General features: G+C 40.8%; 1 protein-coding gene across 8 annotated transcripts in view; it reads left to right on the forward strand.

Moving 5' to 3' along the window:
• Nucleotides 1-11,433, forward strand: part of EVA1A (eva-1 homolog A, regulator of programmed cell death) — a 48,252-nt gene extending 36,819 nt beyond the window's left edge. For 7 of the 8 annotated variants that reach the window (XM_078444637.2, XM_078444634.2, XM_078444635.2 and 4 more), the window contains one exon: nucleotides 10,156-11,433. In XM_078444637.2, coding sequence (XP_078300763.1) covers nucleotides 10,156-10,529 — 374 coding nt within the window. In that variant the 3' untranslated portion in view covers nucleotides 10,530-11,433. The remainder of the gene's footprint in view (nucleotides 1-10,155) is intronic. The other variant, XM_078444641.2, reaches the window with a different exon arrangement.
• Nucleotides 11,434-21,333: the final 9,900 nt, after the last annotated feature.

A 21,333-nucleotide genomic window follows, 5' to 3' on the forward strand; every position in this document is an offset into this window, starting at 1 on the left:
TCTCTGTTCTAACCGTTCAACTCCTGTGTTGATAGCATGAAAGCAGACATAGATAAAACATAGATGAAGCGGCTGGCTGTGTGCCAATAATAAAACAGATGGTGGTCAGGTTTGGCTTATGAGCCATAGTGTGCCAATTCCTGCTCTAGGTGAGCATCCTTTCATATATTGAAGGGCCATTTGTATTTCTTTTTCTGTGAACTGTTCGTATCTTTTGTCCATTTTCTTTATTGGTTGGTCTTTTTTCTTAATGCTCTTTCTAGAATGCTCTTTATGCACTAGCTCTTTGTCTCTGTTACATATTTCAAACATTTTTCATAATTTTGGCATTTGTCTTTTAACTTTGTTTACAATAATTTTTTCCAATGCAGAAGTTTTGGGGATCATTTTTTCATTTAACTAATATTCTTTGAATATGTAATTATAAGTACAGTGGTGTGGACTATGTAGTAGGTCGCTAGAATTTGAATCATTTTTCCTATGAGACTGGCTTGAGAAAGATTGTGTCTTAACAGTGAGGGGACCTAACCCACCATAACTCAATTAATAGTCACAAATCTGGAGCTTGGAGAAAGTACCATAGTTTCTGTTCTGTGTCATCCCTCTTCTGGAAATCCTGTGAGAGTTGAGAACCTTTGTGTCTTTAGCCCAGAAGGCACTGTAAACTAACAGTAAATTTTTGTGGAATAAAGTAACCTTTTATTGACCTATAATATTTGAACAAATTTTAACAATTGGAATATACTCTTCTGGAGAGGGTTTGGTAAAAGTAGTACTTTCATTCACAGCCAATGGCAAGAAAATTTAATGTACTACTTTTGAAAAGCCACTTGGTGATATGTATCAAGAGGTATAAAAATATGTATCCCTTCTAACACAAAGATTTCTTTTCTGAGGGGGCGCCTAGGTGGCTCAGTCGGTTAAGCATCTGACTTTGGCTCAGGTCATGGTCTTGGGGTTCGTGAGTTCAAGCCCTGCACTGGGCTCCGTGCTGACAGCTCAGAGCCTGGAGCCACTTCAGAATCTGTGTCTCCCTCTCTCTATGTCCCTCCCTCGCTCATACTCTGTCTCTGTCTCTGTCTCTCTCTCAAAAGTAAATAAACATAAAAAAAAAAAAAAGCGTACTTTAACAAGAATGATTCCTTTTCTGAGAATGCATTCTAAGGCAACACATGAGACAAGCAAGTGGAAAAGGAAGTAGTGTTACACACAGAAGTACTCTGACTATGCATTTGTCCAAACTCACAGAATGTACAACACCTAGAGCCCGAATGTAAACTATGGACCTTGTGTGATTATGATGTGTCAGTGTTGGTTCATCAACTGTAACAAAGGTACCGCTCTGGTAGGGGATGTTAATAATGGGAGAGGCTATGGGTGTGTGGGGGTGGGGAGTATGTGGGAAATCTCTGTCTTTTCTTCTTAATTTTGTTGTGAACCTAAAACTGCTGTAAAAAGTCTTAAAAGCAAACAAAAAACCCATGCAGATAAAAATATATAAACTATATAAATATAATGAAGTAAATATAAATAAATATGTACATATTCATATGACAGGAAAAAAGAACAGAAGAACATTCACTACACTACACAGTATGTAGTTATATTCAGGTTGTGAGCTTATGGTTGTTTTACAAATTTTTGTCATCCCCTACTCTTTTTTTTTTTTTTTTTTTAATTTTTTTTTCAACGTTTTTAATTTTTTTTTTTTTTTTTTTTTTTTTTTTTTATTTTTGGGACAGAGAGAGACAGAGCATGAACGGGGGAGGGGCAGAGAGAGAGAGGGAGACACAGAATCGGAAACAGGCTCCAGGCTCTGAGCCATCAGCCCAGAGCCTGACGCGGGGCTCGAACTCACGGACCGCGAGATCGTGACCTGGCTGAAGTCGGACGCTTAACCGACTGCGCCACCCAGGCGCCCCAATCCCCTACTCTTTTAATGCTATATACACACATACATGTACATTTATATGTATGCACACATATATACACCTACATACATCTATATACATGTTAATCAACATACAATAAGTTTATTAACTGGACTTTTAGAAACTGTGTATTCATGATTTAATTCAATAAATATTTGTGAGATACACATAATGAGCAAGGCAATATGCTAGATGCTCTGGAAATTCAAAGTGAATCATGTGGATTCTGCCCTCAATTTTCTCACTGTTATATGGGAAAAATAGTAGTTATATAACTAATTACAATACAACTACATAAAGTGCTGCCTAGATTGGAGGGGCTAATTAATCACACTCTTCCTTCCGGACTCAAGGAGCCAGAAACGCATCAGAATAGGGTACTGACTATAGCAGTGGTTAAGCCACAACAGAGAATGTTCTGGGCCTTCTACCTAGCTCCCCTTAGTCCTGGGGTGATACGATGGCAGGTCTTTCCTGCCACAGGTGAAGAAAGGTGAGCAGGGTGGATTAGGATGATGGGTAAGGGAACAGAAGGCCTCTTTCGGGGAGTGTTTATGGCCTGGATGGTCTCAAAAAGGTGAGGATGGCCTCAAAAGAGGTGAAAGCAAGGGAGTATACTCCAGAGCCAGCCTAGTGGGGCAGGGATTCTCCAATATTCCCTCTTCCTGAGGAAGAACAAGTCAGGGATGGAAGAAGGAGGGAAGCTTTTTCCAGCATTTCAGAAAGGGCAGAAGTGTTAGTAGGAGTCTTCGCTTCTTTATGGTGAGGGACAGAATCTCATAAAGAGGAATCCTTGCAATGCCTGAAGAGTTCAGAGAAGAAATGATGCTGAATACTCTCTGATACAACAAAAGCCCCGTTACTCTCTTTAAAACCTATCTGTAAAACTTTTTTTCTTTCCAGTCAAGGGATTGCAAGCTTTGAGGCCAACAAGAAAAGTCTAGGCAGGAGAACCAATTACACTTGCACGGAGACCAGCTGATCTGGCCTGGGCTGCTTCTGCTCTTCTGCAGAGTTTGCTGGGCATGGTCTGACCTCTGAAGGTGCAAATGAAATTAGTCCCAGGACCTCCACATAGAGCCTTTTCCTGCTCATGAAAACAATGACCCTGCAGGAAGCAAGATACAGCAATACATTTATTTTTATTTACTGAGGGAAAACAACCGGCAATAGCCCTCCCCACTCTACTTCCTGGCTAATTAACAGCTGTCTGGATCTGGCCAAGACCAGGGTGGATCATTGGCCAAGAGGAAGTGACCTGGAGCAGAGATGAGAAAAAACAACCACGATAGAGCTACAGTTTCGATTTTTGCAGAAGCATGATGAAGAAAACCAAAACAAATTATATCAGCTGTGAAAATCAACCCTGAGTCACCTCCTCAGGATCCAGTAAGGCCCAGTAAACTCCCTTGCTCTCTCTCATTGCTTTTGCTGGGCTTCTCTAGGAATCCTTGTCTGAGACTGCTGTAGGCAAAAAAGTATGTTTTCTGGTTGGAGTAGCAGGACAGGATGGACTAGTTAAGCTGGGAGAGGGGAGAATAGTGGTTCCCAAGATAAAGTTCAATAACCATCTTCCAGTTAACCTATGTAATGGGAGGCTGTGAGGGCAGGGTGTGAAAAACATGGAGAAATACATTCACAGGGAAGAAAGGGTGGGATGAGAAAAGGAAGGAAGGTAAGGGAGAAAGGGAAAGAGGGAGGAAAACAGATAGATTAGATGGATGGAGGGATGGATGGGAGGGAGGGAGAGAACTCAGAAGGAAGGGAGAGAGGGAGGAAGAAAATAAATAGAGTGAGTTATTATTTATTGAATGCCTATCTTTGTCAAGATCATGGATAATCCTTTTATGCTGGTCATCTGTAATACCTTTAACCCTTACCACAATTCAGTGGGGTAGGTAAGTGGTGTTTAAGAAATGACTTAGATGAGGCTTCAAACTGATGCAGTTCTGCCCAATGGCTTTCCATCTTGGTAAAAGCATGGATTTGGGTATCTTTTCTAGAAAGCCTCCTCAGAGCCCCATATCTGAACTTTAGCTTTTCCACTTACCTTTATGTTTCCAGAGATCCCTCTTTATGCTTCGTAATAGCTCTTCCCTTTGGTCCTGGAATGATTGGGTCTGCTTCCCTGCTGGTCTGCTCCTTAAGGCAAGAGCTGCCTCAGTTCTCTCAGTTTCTGCTGGATATCAACCAGACAGAGTTCAGTTTCATCCCCCTTCACTGAACATGTATTTATTTATATCAAGCAATTAATTCTTATTAGATATAATTGACATAACATTGTATAGATTTAAGGTGACAAGGTGTGGACTTGGCATATTCATATATTGCAGTGTGATTACCATCATACTTTAGCTACCATGTGTCTCACGTCCCCTAATTATTATCTCTTTTTTTTTTTGTGGTGAGAACAATTAAGTTCTCTTAGCAACTTTGAAGCCTGTAATACAATATTGTTTTCTGTAATTCACTATGCTGTGCATTAAATCCCCAGGACTTATTCATCTAGTGGTTACAAATTTATAGCCTTAAACAACACAGCTACGGTTCTCTCATTCTCTAGCCCTTGTTCCATCACTATACCCTCTGTTTCTGTGAGGAGGGCCTCTTTAGATTCCATATATTAGTGATAACATACAGTATTTGTCTTACTTTGTCTGACTTATCTCAATTAGCAATAATGTACTTATGGTCACAACACATTGTCTTTATCCATTCATCTGTTGATGGACACTTAGATTGTTTCCACATCTTGGTTATTATGAATAATGCTGCTGCAAACATGGGAATGCAAACATCTCTTAAAGATAGTGATTTCACTTCCTTCTGTTTCCCTGTTCATTTCAATAGATGTAGAAAATGCATTGGCAAAATACAACATTCTTTCATGATAAAATCCTCAACAAATTGGGTATAAAAGGAACATAATTAAATATGATAAAGGCCATATATGACAAACCCAAAGCTAACATCATGGTCACTAGTAAAATATTGAAAGCTTCTCAACTGCATACAAAAGATCCACCATTTTATTCTTTATAGTTTTGATGTCACCATTTACCTCTTTTTACATTGTGTGTCCATTAATAGATTGTAATAGTTATAGTTATTTTTAATACTATTTTCCTTTAACCTTATACTATCATTTAGTGGCTAATACATGATTCTGTTACAGAATTAGAGTTTTTAAAATCAGACTGGGGCGCCTGGGTGGCGCAGTCGGTTAAGCGTCCGACTTCAGCCAGGTCACGATCTCGCGGTCCGTGAGTTCGAGCCCCGCGTCAGGCTCTGGGCTGATGGCTCGGAGCCTGGAGCCTGTTTCTGATTCTGTGTCTCCCTCTCTCTCTGCCCCTCCCCCGTTCATGCTCTGTCTCTCTCTGTCCCAAAAATAAATAAAAAACGTTGAAAAAAAAATTAAAAAAAAAAATCAGACTGCATATTTACCTTTACCAGTGTGTGGTATACTTTCAGATGTTCTCATGTCACTAATTAGCATTTTTTCACTTCAACTTGATGAACTCCTTTCAGCATTTCTTGTAAGGTAGGATAGCCTCAGCTTTAGTTTCTCTAAGAAAGTCTTTATTTCTCCTTCATATCTGAAGGATAACTTTGCCATATAGAGTATTCTTGGCTGGCAATTTTTTCTTTCAACACTTTAAGTATGTCATTCTACTCTCCCCTGGCCTGTGGAGTTTCTGCTGAGAAATCCACTGATAGCCTAATGGGTGTTCCTTTATAAGTTACACTCTTTTTTACTCTAGATGTGCTTAAGATTCTTTTTCTTAATTTCATTATAATGGGTCTTGGAGGTGTTTTTGCTTTAAGATAATAGGGTGATCTAATAGCTTCATGAACTTGGATGCCAAAGCCTCTTCTCGGTTTTTGGAAGTTCTCAGCTATTTTTTTTTTTTTTTAATTTATACAGAGAGAGAGAGAGAGCACACATGAGCAGGGGGGAGGGACAGAGAGAGAGAGAGAGAGGGAAAGAGAGAGGAACAACCAAGCAGACTGCATGCTCGGCATGGAGCCTAATGTGGGGCTTGATCCCATGACCCTGGGTTCATGAGGTGAGCCAAACTTGAATTGGACACCCAACCGACTGAGCCACCCAGGCAGCCCTCAGCTATTATTTTAAAAATAATCTTTCTGGCCTCTTCCTCCTCTCTTCTCCTTCTGGAACTCTGATTATGCTAATATTTGTACATCTGACTGAATGGTCAGGTCACATAGGCTTTCTTCACTCTGTCATTTTTTTCCCTCTGTTTGCCTTTGATTGGGTTATTTGAAAACAACTGGCTTCTAGGTCACTTATTTTTGTCTTCCATTTGATCTCTGCTGCAGATTCTCTCTATTGCATTTTTCTTTATTTTATTTTATTTTAAAAAAAAAAATTTTTTTTTCAACGTTTTTTATTTATTTTTGGGACAGAGAGAGACAGAGCATGAACGGGGGAGGGGCAGAGAGAGAGGGAGACACAGAATCGGAAACAGGCTCCAGGCTCCGAGCCATCAGCCCAGAGCCTGACACGGGGCTCGAACTCACGGACCGCGAGATCGTGACCTGGCTGAAGTTGGACGCTTAACCGACTGCGCCACCCAGGCGCCCCTCTATTGCATTTTTCATTTCAATCATTGAATTCTTCAGCTCCAGAATTTTGTCTGGTTCTTTTCTAAGGTTTCTATCTCATTGCTAAATTTTTCATTTTGTTCATATATTTTTTCCCTGATTTCATCGAATTGTCGTCTGTGTTTCTTTATAGCTCATTGTTATTTTGAATTCTTTACCTGCTAGATCATAAGATTTCATGTCTTTGAAATCTTTATTGAAGGATTATTATCTTTTGGTGGTGATAAGTTTCTTGATTCTTCATGTTCCTTATAGCTTTGTGTTGCTGCTTTGTCTTTAAAGTAAAAGACACTTCCTCAAATCTTCACTAGTTGCCTTCAGATGGAGTATATTGTTCATTGATCCTGTTTTATCTGGACTTGCATTTATACACCTGCTCCACACTTCTTACTCCCTCTTGTGGCAAAATTTTTAAAGCTTTTATGTCTTTTCTGGATCTTCTTACAGCTCACCTGGCTGGCTACTAGAAACCTCCCTTTTGTTTTCCAGAAGGTGGTGCTACAGCTCAAGTTTCTGGTTTCTCTCTTGCCCACAGATCCTAGTCTATTTTTTTGATAGCACTCTAGTTTACCCAGCTTTCTTTTGCTGCCAATCTTGGAGCCTGAGTAAGGAGCCACCTTAGAGCAAGGGAAAGTGTAGGTTTAGCACGTGGGGCATGAGGGGTGTCTGTCAGCTGGTGGAGAGATCCTTGGCTGAGGTTCTCCCAGTGGATTGTGGGTGGACTTTCTCCAGACATCCTGAGTGCAGTCAGCATGAACCATGTCTCTTTAATGCCCTTTGATAGTCTTATCTGTCTCTTTCCCAATTTCTTCCCTCCCCTCAGTCATGGGGGTCCCACTTCAGACTCTGGATGTTCCTGGAGGGAAATGCGTTTTTCCCTGCTGCATCCAGCGTAGCTGGGGTAACCAGGCACTCACACACATCTCTCACTTCCCCCCACAGAGTGGTGCCACCGGATAGTTCAATTCTGTGCTGTCAACTTGGAGGGGAGGGGCAATGCCTGAAAAGTTCCTTCAAACCCCTTTATTGTTTGTTTGTTTGTTTGTTTGTTTGTTTCCTTAAGCGATGTGCTGGAATTGTTTCATCCAAGTCAGCACTTTTCAAAATTTTCCCCAAACACAGCTGGGAAGGGTTGGGGTTGGGGTTGCTAGTTCCACAGCCCAAACTGAAGTCTGTCTGTGGTCTATTATGGGATGATCAGGTGGGCAAGACTCCTCCCGGGTTTCTTGGGCTATGTTGTTGGATCACAAGACTCCCACAGAGACACTTTTGTTTGTGGATGGATGCTTAATTAGCTGTTAAAAACAAGAGACACAAAAAGTAGGGATATGTTACACTGCTATGATACTGATGTCACTTCCCTTTCACCACATTTACATTGTTGACTACTCTTGCATCTACTATTAGTGTCCTCTGTTTTCTTCACTCCTCTTCATACCTCTAATTTATATCTATTTTATTCACATAACTGTCTTTTTGGCAGGAGTTTTGGAGAGAAGGAGGTATCATAAACACATGTGTTCAATATGCTGTGTTTAGACTGATAGAGCCTTTTTTTGGGGTACAATTTAGGATGCATAAAACTTCAAAATGCCTATGCCCTTCGATGCAGTTATTCTATTTCTAGGTAACTAACCTGTAGAAATAATTCTGCATGTGTATAAAGAGATGTGTACAAGAACACAAGCATGTTGACTCTAGCATTGCTCAAAATAGTAAAAAAATTGTAAACCACTTATATTGATAGTATTCAGGAAATGGTTAAATAAACTTTGATATGTCCACGCTACAGAACACGGGGCAGCAGTCAGAAAGAATTCTGTTGACATATCTGGAAAGTTCTCTAAAAAATATTCTTAAATTAAAAAAATATATATATATGATACCACTTACATTCTTTAAAAATCTATAAAACAATGTGTATTTTGATTCATACTTATAAGTGAATACAGATTATGGAAAACTAATTTGTTGATGGCAATCTTGGGTCATATCACATTGATTATGCCCTGTGACTCAAGGCCAGGCATGCCCCTATGTTCTCATACTTGCCTAGAAAGGGAAGGTTATTCACCCCAAGTCTCTCATCCTGTTGAGCACATCATACAGGGATCATCATTGGGCTCACTAAGCATATTGCACATCAACAGAATGATTATTTTCTTTTCTCACCAAGGAAAAGTTCAAATTTCTCCCCCACCAATTACCTGATGAGGTTATTATAAACTACCTACTCTGGCCTTTCAGTCTGTGATTGTATAAGCTATCTATTGCTGCAAAGCAAAATACCTCAAAACTTAAAACTTAAAACAATACACATTTATTATCTTGTCATTTCTGTGGGTCAGGAATCTGAGACTGGCTTAGCTGCAAGGCCAGGGCTGCACTAGGAGGGCATGGTTCACTTCCACATTCACTCGCATGGCCGTCGGCATGATTCAGTTCCTTCCAGGCAGTTAGCCAGAGGCTACACTTAGTTCCTTGCCATGTGGGCCGCTCTATAGAGCAGCTCACAACATGGCAGCTGGCTCCATCAGAACAAGTGAGTGAGAAAAGCCAGAGAGAGAGAGAGAGAGAGAGCGCATAAGCAAATTGGAAGTCAGTCTTATATAACCTAATCTTAGACTCATCCATCACTTTTGCCATATTCTATTTGTTAGAAATCCTTGACTGGGTCCAGCCCATTAGGTCCAGCCCTCAAAGGGAAGGGCTTGTGCAAGAGTCTGAATACTAAGAGGTGGGGGGGGGGGGGGTGCAGGGAGCATCTTGGAAGCTAACTACATTTGTTGACTAGACCTGTAATGGTATAGTTAGAATAAGAGGCAGCTATCCTTGGTTTTATTTATAAATTTGTTGTCAAGAAGAAGAAGAGGAAGAAGCAGGAGCAACTGCTGCTGCTTACAGCTGTGCTTAAAAGATTATTCAGGGGTTGTAGGAGCATATTCAGAAGCCAAGAATTTTCCCATGTAGGCAAAAATGGGCTTTAAGCACAATACATCTATGAGAGAGAGAGAGAGAGAGAGAAGAAACAGAGAAATTGAGCATGCACACGAGTGGGGGAGAGGGTCAGAGGGGGAGAGAGAGAGAGAAAGAAAGAGAGAGAGAGAGAGAGAGAGAGAGAGAGAGAGAGAGAGAGAGAGAATCTTAAGCAGGCTCCATGCCTAGCACAGAGCCTGCTGGATATCAGGACTGTAAGACCATGACCTGAGCTGAAAATCAAGAGTCAGATGGGCTTAACCAACTGAGCCACCCAGGTGCCCTTAGACACATACATCTCTTAAAGAAATGACATCTAAGTATACTTGTGCTTATAATCGGTGCTAAATAATACTTTTCTTTCTTTTATCTTTTTTTCAAAATTATTTCAAATTTAAAGTTACAAGGATATAGGAAAAGAATCCCATACATCCTATACCCAGATTCAGTACTTGTTGATAATTATGTTTTGAATACAGTATGCAGTTTGTCACATAGGAAGGCAATATGTGTAACCATCGGAACTTTGAGGTGTGCTGAGACGTGTGCAAGGTGGGCGGGAGCTCTGTTTCCTCTGCGCATCTGGAGTCGACATCTCTAATGCCTCTGTTTCCTCCCGCAGAAAACCCCGAGCGCGCAGCTCTGTACTTTGTCTCCGGCGTGTGCATCGGGCTGGTGCTCACTCTGGCCGCCTTGGTGATGAGGATCTCTTGCCACACAGACTGCCGACAGCGTCCCCGGAAGAAGTTCCTGCAGGACCGAGACAGCAGCAGCGACAGCAGCGACAGCGACGACGGCAGCTCTGACACGGCGTCTGACATCTCCGTCAGGAGACACCGCCGCTTCGAGAGGACTTTGAACAAGAACGTGTTCACCTCGGCCGAGGAGCTGGAGCGCGCCCAGCGACTGGAGGAGCGGGAACGCATCATCAGGGAGATCTGGATGAACGGCCAGCCCGAGGTGCCCGGGACCAGGAGCCTGAACCGCTACTACTAGGGGCGGGAACGGATGCCCGCGTCTCAGGAAGCCGCCGGGGAGGGCCAGGGCCCGCTGGGCACAGGGCTGAACGCAGTTCTGCTTAAGCCCTGGGGGCAGAGATAAGCAGGACACGCCCATTTCCCAGACAGGAGGACTCATCTTTCCTTTTCGATTAAATTCATGGAGAAGTAGAAAACCCAAGTCAGTTCATCAACCTTTCCAGGTCTTGGAACGGTGCTGAAAACCCTCTCCAACAATGTGGGTGGAGATTAGAGAAACGGGACTGTGGTTTCTCTTGATTTCTGAGGATCTCAGAAGTTTCTGCAGACTTCATTGCTTTGTGTTATTCCTTTACAAAAGGAAGATTTTCATGGCATGAAGGCTAGGAATAGCAGGGTGAACTTAACCCAGTAAATGCAATTTTCTAAATGACCCCATGCTATGGAGGTGATTCTCATCCAGATAGCATGATTTATGCTTATTATTTAAGGCTGATTTTTAAAAATCTTGTGTTGCAATGGCAACCTTGTCCATTTTAACTGGCACCTCAGGGATTAAAATCCTATTTTTTAGTATAGTTCCCACCTCATTCATGAAGATGGATAGAATTAATGTATTATGGGAGATGTGTCAGTGAACTAGAAAATATCAATAACCTCAAAGGATGAAGGGTTTTATTTTAAATAGTTTATAAAATATATATTAACATGCATATTTGAAGATGCTGCATAAGAATAAAAGATGTGTCTCCCCCTGCCTCCCGCCCCTTTGGAGGAAAGAAATTTTGTTATAAATCTAGATACTCATGATTTTAAACATTTTGTTAAAAAAAAAACAAGTTTGAATTTCCCAGAAAAGAATGGGAATGGGAGATGAGGAATAAAGCCAAAATTAGGATGAGATAAAAAAAAATAATAAATACTACATAAAATCTTTTTTGTTTCATGTCCATCTCTGTGGTTATATTTACCTTAAATGGCAGTCATTTCATAGGTGGCTATGGTCTTTTGCCATGCTCTTTTAATAATTGGGGAATTAGGAGGAATGGAGAAACTGAAGAATAAAGAAATGGCCTTTGTGTGACTAACTAGGGACTTTCTTTTTTTTAACATTTTTTAAAGTTTATTTATTTATTTTGAGAGAGAGAAAGCATATGCACAAGCAGGGGTGGGGCAGAGAGAGAGAGAGAGAGAGAGAGAGAGAGATTCCCAAGCACCTCTGCACTGTGAGTTACAGGTCTGTTGGCTCCCTTCTCTTGACATGCAGTGTGTTCCTTAGTCTGTCCCAGTGCTCCTGGCCCTTCCTACTGAGAGTATCTCCATTGGCATCCATTGGTGTCATCAGTATGTCTGAAAGAATGGTCCTGAGACTTCCTCTGCTGGGGTCTCTATTGCTTTAGCAACCCACTGTCTATGATAGGGACTTGGTGGGCTGTCTTAAGAAGTGAATGATCACAAAGCTCTCTCTGTTTGCCCAGGGGACAATATAGTTAGCTTGAAACCTTGGTGGCTGGTCTGATTATACCATTTTGGGTTGCCTCATTGGCTAGTAACAACTGCCAAAAATCTTGTTAAATCAATGTCTTTGAGTCTGGGTTCCCACCCTTGTGCTTTCAGTACCTAGGCAATAATTGCCTGGGCTTTAGGTTAACCTCATCCATCTCTGTCTCTGTCTTTTAGAAAAGTGAAACATTGAGGTGTCTTCATCCCTAGGATTCATCCAAAGCTGATAACAGGGAAAGATATGACCCTCATTAGTCAGGGGCTAAGGGGGCAGTGGTAAAGGTGTTTGGGAAGGTTCTGGGTCATCCGGTTTTCTTAGTCGAATATCCTGATGCCTTTCTGGCAAGTCCATACAAGTTCCCGTTTTGAGGGCGGTGGGGGCTTTGCCTAAGGCACAAAATACTAGATAACAGTTTAACCCACTGCTTCACTTTCATATACCCAGGATTCCAGCTTTCAGTCAAAGATAGGGAGACCTTACATTCCTTATCTTGACCCAAGCAGTTCTACATTTAGGTCTGTCACTCCTGGTTCCAGTTTCTGCAGGAGGCCACATTCATTTGCAATAGAATGATACCCAACTTAAGAGCATTTATTGGTTCATACAACTGGGAAAGGTGAGGTTGGATCCGGCTTCATGGATGATGGGGTCCAGCTGCTGAAATGTGATCAAAAGTTTTGTTCTTTCTCAGCTCTCACCTCTGTTTCTCTCTATTGCTGGTCTCATTTTCTTCTCCTTCAGAAGAAACTGTGACATATGTAGACCAACGTAGTGTATTGGATTAATTGCTACTGACCAAGCATCCATACAGCCACAAGTGGGGTGTGTGTGTGTGTGTGTGTGTGTGTGTGTGTGTGTGTAGGCAGTTTCACAGTTTACTAAGCTCAGGAGACAGCATGGCAAGGATGCTTCTGATGCAGCTTCCCTGGTCTTCCATGTTTCCTCAGAGAAACACCGGCTGACAGTTAAACATCTGACATATTAGGAAGCATAGTCACCCTAGGAAACTCCCACCAACTTCCTTTAAGAGTCTCTTCCTACACTGTGAGGCACAGGTAGTCACTATCAACTCATGGCACATCTCAGCCCCCTCAGCGGAACCTTCACTAATGGCAGGGAGTACACTCCAGGCGCTTTTGGATTTAACATCATCCCAATATAAGGACACAAGAGGAGAGAAACATCTTGCTTCAAGGTTCAAGATTAAAATCACAGGGAAGGACTACTTGGCCTGGCTTGTGTAGTGTGCCATTCTAGGAGTTTTACCATTACAGGTACTATATTTAACTCATTAGGGATGCCTGGGTGGCTCAGTCGATTGAGTGTCTGACTCTTGATTTTGGCCCAGGTTGTGATTCCAGGGTCGTGGGATCAAGCCCCATGTCAGTCTCCGCATTGAGTGTGGAGCCTTCTTAGGATTCTCTTTGTTTCTTTCTCTTTCTGCCCCTCTCTCTGGTTTTCACACACTCTCTCTCTCTTAAAAAAAAAAAAAAAAAAAGTGATTTTCTCATGGTCGTGAGATTGAGCCCCACATCAGGGTCTGAGCTTATCATGGAGTCTGCTTAAGATTCTCTCTCTCCCTCTGCCCTTCCCCCCCTTATGTAAGCTCTCTCTCTCTCAAAATAAAAAAATAAATATAATAATTAAAAAACACACTTAAGTCTTTAATCCATTTTGAGTTAATTTTTGTGAGTGGTATATAATAGGGCCCAATTTCATTCTTTTGCATGTAAATATCCAATTTTCCCAGCATAATTTATTGAAGAAGCTATCTTTTTCCTATTGAGTATTCTTGGCTCCCTTGACAAATATTACTTAGCTATCTACGTGTGGGCTTATTTCTAGACTCTTGATTCTGTTCCATTGGTCTATGTGTCTGTTTTTGTGCCCGTATCATGCTATCTAGATTTGTAATATGATTCGAAACCAGGAAGTGTGACACTTCCTGCTTGCATTTCTTGCTCAAGCTTGATTTAGCTATTTGGGGTCTTTGGTGGTTCCATATGAATTTTAGGATTTTTTTTCCATTTCTGTAAAAAGTGCCTCTGGAATTTTAATTGGATGCATTGAATCTATACATGGCTTTGGGTAGTATAGACATTTTAATAATATTAATTTTTCCAATCCACGAACATGGGATATCATTCCATTTATTTGTGTCTTCTTTAATCTCTTTCATTAAACTCTTATAGTTTTCCAGGTACAAATCTCTCACCTACTTAGTTAAATTTATTCCGAAGTTTTTAATGTGTTTGATGCTATTGTAAATGGCATTATTTCCTTTATTTCTTTTTCAGATGGTTCATTGTTAGTGTAGAGAAACACAACTGGGATTTTTGTACTTTGATATTATATCTTGCAACTTTACTGAATTTGTTTATTAGTTCTAAGAGTTTTTTGGTGAAGTCTTCTAGGTTTTCAATATGTGACCTGCAAACAGAAACAATTATACCTCTTCTGTTCTTATTTGGATGTCTTTTTTTTTTTTTTCCTTTTTATTTCCTAATTTCTCTGGCTAGGACTTCCAGTACTTTGTTGAATAGGAGAGCTGGAAGTGGGCACCCTCATCTTATTCTTGATCTTAGAGGAAAAGTTTATTTTTAAGTTTATTTGTTTATTTTGAGACAGAGAGAGAGAGAGCATAGGGGAGGGGCAGAGAGAGAGGGAGAGAGAGATTCCCAAGCAGGCTCTGTGCTGTCATTGGGGAACCCTACTTGGGGCTCAAACTCACAAACAGTGAGATCATAAGCTGAGCTGAAATCAAGAGTCAGCTGCTTAACTGACTGAGCCACCCAGGTGCCCCATTAGAAGAAAAGTTTTTAACTTTTCACTGTTGAGTATGATATTAGCTTTGGACTTGTCATATAAGGCTTTTTTAAAGTATTTATTGAGAGTTTTTATCATGAAAGGATATCTTTTTTTCTCTTTTAGGTTTATATATTTATTTTGAGAGAGAGAGAGAGACAGAGAGAGCACAAGCTGGGGAAGAGCAGAGAGAGAGAGGGAGAGAGAAAGAACGAAGCAGGCTGAGGGACGATGGGGGACTTGATCTCTTGAACCGGAACTGTGAGATCATGACCTGAGCTTAAATCAAGAGTCAGAGTCTTAACCAACTGAGCCACCCAGTGCCCCATGAAAGGATATCTTTAAATTCTTATGTTTTAATTGGAGTTACTTTATATTCATTGAGGATATCCATCCATCTCCCTTTGCAATAATTCATGTTAGATTCAAAGTTAACTTATTCCTGCCTCTCCTCTTGTTATGTGAATTTTTTTCACATCTATTTATGTTTCTCATGGTACTTCTTCCCTTTCATTCTGATATTTTATTTACATGTATACATTGCTAGCATTCACTGTGTTGAAGCAAAATGGCAGTGCTTCCTGCCTATCGCCATAGCTTTTCACAACAGTTTCAGCATCTTTCTTATCAGAGTGGCTGTTCTGATAAAGGCAGCTAAGCTTACTCTTCTAATCAGCTTTGGGCAGAACAAAATTAGCCTCATTTATTATGTCTTTCCTCATCGACTCAGCCTGTATTGAGATAGCACAAATTGAAAAATGGACCCCTCTTAAAAATTGTAATAAAAAAAAAAAAATTGTGGGCAGAAAGAGGTGTCAATCTGCTAATTGCCTACCAGCCCAAATCAGTCTGTATAGGTCAGGATACTTTATTTCTTTGCCCTAAATATTGGATTTAATATTTAACAAACATAGAACCACTAAGTATCAGGCTTCAGGTCTACTTGAAAATCTGCATAATGACCTCACTTTATCATTAATTGTAGATTTGGAGATTCATGAATTTTTCTTTATGTTTTAAATATATGAATTGCTCTTTCACCCTGGGATAAGAATATCTTCCTTACATTTTCCAGATAGAGTCAAATATTCCTTTGTGTCCCCACTGTTCCTTTCATACTCACACTCTATGTGATTTTTGTGCATCTGCCTTTGTGCCCTAGCTTTTAAGCCCCTGGTAGCTGTATGATATCTTACTCACCTCTGTATTCTCGGTGTGCATGCAGGACCTGTAACACAGTAGCTTCTCATCAGTTGTGAGTTAATGAAATAACACAAAACCTCAGAGAATGGGAAACAGGGCTAACTGCAATGTGCTCTTCTACAGAGTTTCAAAGCCTTAACTGTTTGCAATGAAGATGATTTTCTTAAGTTTATGAAGTTCTGCCTTATCTCCTTTCATTTACTCTTTCCTCTTCTGTTAACCATTTTCTTGTCTCTTTCAATTGTCGGATCTCTCCCCCGTCTTCTTTACATTAACTCAGCTGTGACCAGGTGGTGGGGCTTTCCAGGCATTTTGCAAGTTTAATCCAGCACTGAGAGTCTTACAAAATTCTTACAGGTTTATAAGGAATGGGCATACCTTCTTGAAATTGCAACAGCTATTCTTAACCTCATTGATAACTAGTTTTCCAGTTCCCTGGGCTTGAAACAAATAAAGGGAAACTTTTAAATCAGGCTTAACCACTGGGAGTGTGTCTCTTGTGTCTCCCAAATAGACACCTCATCTATCCTTTATTATTCCTAATTTCAAGATCATCTTGGCCTCACTTGATCTGGGGCACTTGACCTTCAGTTGCATTTAAAAATCTCCTTTCTATAGGAAAAAACATCACTTGGTCCCTGAGAGAGGGAACTGCTGTAAGAAAGTCTCTTTTCCTAGCTCTCTGCTCTTTCTTGGTTTCTTTCTTTCATCAGTGGACAGAGATCAGGGCCTAAAAGTGGTATCGATGAAATTCATCGATCTTAATTAATGGAAGCCCTTCCAGCTCCCATCTGAAGAACACAGGAACTTCTGAGGCTCTAAGAAGAAAGATTTCTCTGGGCCCAAGGCCAAGCCCCATATTTGGGAGTCTGCTCAGAATTGTGCAATCAACTCCACATAGTCAAAAAGACCAGGAGATGAACTAAAATCCATCCCTTCTACTCCCGAAAATTTGTGTTTTTATCCATAGTCTCCAGTCTTTTCATGGAGAGTATTTGATGCCTTAGACTGTGTTACAACAGCAAGTCTCATATATGTCTTTGGAATGGAAATATTCAGTGTACTATCTGGATATTCCCTAGTGAATTCCTTGAATGGAAAGAATGCATTTCTGAACCAAGAACTTCTGATAGAAAGGAGAGATACATAAACAAAAAGACATTTTCTCCTTATGATATTACTGTTATTTTGCAGAATTAGACTTTTGAGTATCCAGGACTCAAGGGGCTATTCCTACCTTTTTGAATACGTCTCCAGGTAGCCAATTTATTAGTGTGTATTGAAGGATATCTGTAAGTGACAGAGGCAAAATAAAGTAGAAGTGATTTAGCTGAATCACACGAGCTTCTAAGGAAGTGCTTTGTAAGAGATTGTAAAGCAGAATTCTACAAACTGCAGCTTCTGGGCCAAATTCAGCATACTACCTGTTTTTGTACCACTTACAAGCTAAGAATAGTTTTTATATCTTAAAATAATTACATTTTGCTTTATTTCATTTATTTTTAAAGTTTATTTATTTTTATTTTTTTTAATGTTTTTATTTATTTTTGAGACAAAGAGAGACAGAGCATGAGCAGGGGAGGGGCAGAGAGAGAGAGTGAGACACAGAATCTGAAGCAGGCTCCAGGCTCCGAGCTGTCAGCACAGAGCCCGACGCAGGGCTGGAACTCAGACTGTGAGATCATGACCTGAGCTGAAGTCAGACACCCAACCGACTGAGCCACCCAGGCACCCCTAAAGTAATTACATTTTAAATGGTTATGCATGCACCTACATAATATCCTCAATTTTGCTTGGGGCACCTGGGTGGCTCAGCCGGTTGAGTGTCAGACTTCGGCTCAGGTCATGATCTCACAGTCTGTGAGTTCGAGCCCCGCGTTGGGTTCTGTGCTGACAGCTCAAAGCCTGGAGCCTGCTTCAGATTCTGTGTCTCTCTCTCTGCCCCTTCCCTGCTCACGCTGTCCCTCTTTCTTTTCCCCTCCTCCACTCACGTTCTGTCTCTCTCTCCTTCGGAAATAAATAAACATTAAAAAAAATTTTTTTTAAATCCTCAAATTTGCTTGACCCACAAAGCCTAAAATTTACTATTTGGTAAATTTATTATTTGGTTATTTATGGAAAAAGTTTGCTGATACCTGTTTTAGTGTTTTAGGCACCCAAGGAAGAGCTCAATTGTAATCAGTTAGGGAAGGAGGAACTGCCAAGAGGAATGTGGCTGAAAGTCAGGGGGAGGTAGATGATTGGCAGACCTGGGAGATGAGACATAGTTGCATTAGCTAGCATCAGGTTTCATCTGGAAATGATATTCATCTGGAAATATCAACAGAGAATAGGATAAATGCAGATTTCTATTCCCTCCCCAACTGTGGCAGGCTGAATAATGATTCCCTAAAGATATCCATGTCCAGATTCTTGGAACCTGTGATTATGTTACCTTACATGACAAAAGAGACTTTACAGATAGGATTAAATTAAGGGGATAATTGATATAGGAGATCATTCTGTATTTTTGGGGTAGGCCCAATGTAGTCACAGGGTCCTTATAAGAGGGAGGCAGCAGGGTCTAACTCCGAGAGGATATGTGATGAAGAAGCAGAGTTTTCAGGGATGTGGACATGAACCAAGGAATATGAGCAGCCTCTAGAAACTGGAAAAAGAACAGATTTCCCCCTGGAATCTCCAGATGGAATCAGCCTTGTCAACCCCTTGATTTTACATAAGGCTCACTTTGGACTTCTGAACTCCAAAAATATCAGATCATAAACTTGTGTTGTTTTAAGCCACTAAGTCTGTGGTAGTTTGTTACAGCAGCAATAGGAAATTGATATGTCTATCAGCCTGTGCTCCTTGGGTTGTAGAAGAATTATAGGCTTCACTATAGAGTCTCAGACAATATACAGCATGCCTATAGACAAGCTGGGTAAGAGGAAGAGGTGCAATTGAAGAAGAAGTTTAGAGTATAGAACATGTAGCTGATTGCAGATTGACGGTTTTAGAGAGCATTTGGAAAAGGCACCCAAGGAAGAGCTCAATTGTAATCAGTTAGGGAAGGAGGAACTGCCAAGAGGAATGTGGCTGAAAGTCAGAGGGAGGTAGATGATTGGCAGACCTGGGAGATGAGACATAGTTGCATTAGCTAGCATCAGGTTTCAAATGACCTCCACCAGGTATCTATCTGACATCTAATGATGTCTCCATTGACAGAAGAAGAGAAAGGACAGAGGCCCTTAAAATGACAAGGGTGTGTTTTTGTCAGTCATATAAACTCTGTGACTTCTTTTCCAATCAGAATATTTATCTCTACCTGCCTCTTATGTTCAGATCAATTCTCCTGTCTCCAAGAATCCACCTGTCCATTTTGTTTTCTGTAATTTGCACATGGTGGTATCCTTGGCAACCAGTCATTTGTCGCAGATACAGCACTTAGAGCTCAAAATCAGGTCCTTATTTCAAAAACTATTCACCAAACAAAAAACTATTCACCAAACACACCAATATCTGTTAAGATAACGTTTCTCAAAATTATGTTCTGCACCTCACCAGTTACCACTCCTTGGAACTAGGGGTCCGTAGACCCATAGACACTTTTGGAAGCACTTCCTTAAATCAGTAAAACTGAATGTAAAACACAGGTTAAAACTGAAATTTGGAGTGAGTTCCTGCGTGTGTTCCAGGCCTTCGAGGAGCTACTCGTACATACAATTTCTGAGGTTTTCTCAGAAATTTGGGTCCATACTGAAATAGACCCTACAATTCAAAATTATTTATGAACCATATGAGTATGAAAGCATGAAAATCCAAAGCTACTTTTGGAGGGTCTCCCCAAATATCTGAGTAGTTTTTAAACTTTTCTGAACCAACTTGCATGTGAGCACAATGATGCACAACGTCCCCTTTCCCAAGATGTCTGCAGCCCACAATAACCAGTTCCTTCCAGGTGAAGGGCACCATCAGCCAGGATTTCTCTAGGGAGCAGTAAGGTGGCAAGTGCTACCAAAGGCCCCCTTGACATGCAGGATGCCCAACTCTACCCTTTTGCCTAACCTAAAAGTGTGAAAAGCTTTTAAGAAGGCTGAGGTTCCAGGGCACCTGGGTGTCTCAGTCGGTTGAGTGTCTTGACTTAGACTCAGGTCATGACCTCCAGGTTCGTGAGTTTGAGCCTCACGTCCAGCTCTGTGATGACAGCTCAGAGCCTGAAGTCTGCTTCGAATTCTGTGTCTCCCTCTCTCTCTGTCCCTCCTCTGCTCGTGCTTTCTCTCTCTCTCTCAAAATAAATAAACATTAAAAAAAATTTAAAAAAAAAAAAGAATGCTGAGGTTCCTTTGTTGGATTTGAAACAGAGCCACAAGGATCAACCTTGACATACTGCAAATAAAGAGGCAGGCGATTTGTTAATTGAGTTTAACTCCTCTTACATACTCAGTGCTAAAAGGGTATTTGGCAGGTAATTTCTTGTTTAATTGTCTGTCTCCTCTACTAGATTCTGAGTTTTATGAGGTCAATAAACCTGTCTTTTCAGTATTTCTAGCACAATGCCATGCCTTAGTGTGTGCTCAGTAAACATACATTGAATGGATAGCAGAATGTTAAGTTTTTAGCATCCCAAAGCTCTTTTGAAATTCAGAGGCAATTTTGGCATTGTTGCTATTGCTATACAAGGTGGCAATACTAATTGTGTTGTTGTTATTTTCTGCCAGGCTATTTGAGCTGCCAATAGGGAAAAATTTGTTCTTTTGGTAAAAATGAACAAATAAATAAAATAACCTCTGATTATATCCGGAGATTTTATTAATATGAGGAAAACCTATGAAAGAGTAGAATGTTGGGGTGCCTGGGTGGCTCAGTCAGTTAAGCTTCCGATTTTGGCCCAGGTCATGATCTCACGGCTCTTGGGTTCGAGCCCCGCACATGGCTCTGTGCTGACAGCTCGGAGCATGGAGCTGCTTCAGATTCTGTGTCTCCCTCTCTCTCTGCCCCTCCCTAGCTCACACTCGCACTCTCTCTCTCTCTCTCTGTCAAAAATAAATAAACTTTAAAAAAGAAAAAGAAAGAGTAGAATGTTTATAAAGCACTTTTTTTTTTTTTTACCCCTGAGATTCCTTGGTATAAGTTCTAGAGTTTCCACTGGTATCATTGCAGGAAGTGTTAACTGTGTACTTAACTGTGTACTTAAATTATGTTTAAGACACCAAGAGAATTGTGTCCTTTACCTCAGTTTGCAGAGGAGGTAAGAAAGTACATGATGGCCTCTTTGCAAAGTATAATATGATAAACATAAGACTAAAAGACACAAAGTGCTAGAACTTTCCAG

Source organism: Panthera onca, chromosome A3, assembly GCF_046562875.1.
Source record: "Panthera onca isolate mPanOnc1 chromosome A3, mPanOnc1 haplotype 2, whole genome shotgun sequence".
Lineage (NCBI taxonomy): Eukaryota > Metazoa > Chordata > Mammalia > Carnivora > Felidae > Panthera > Panthera onca.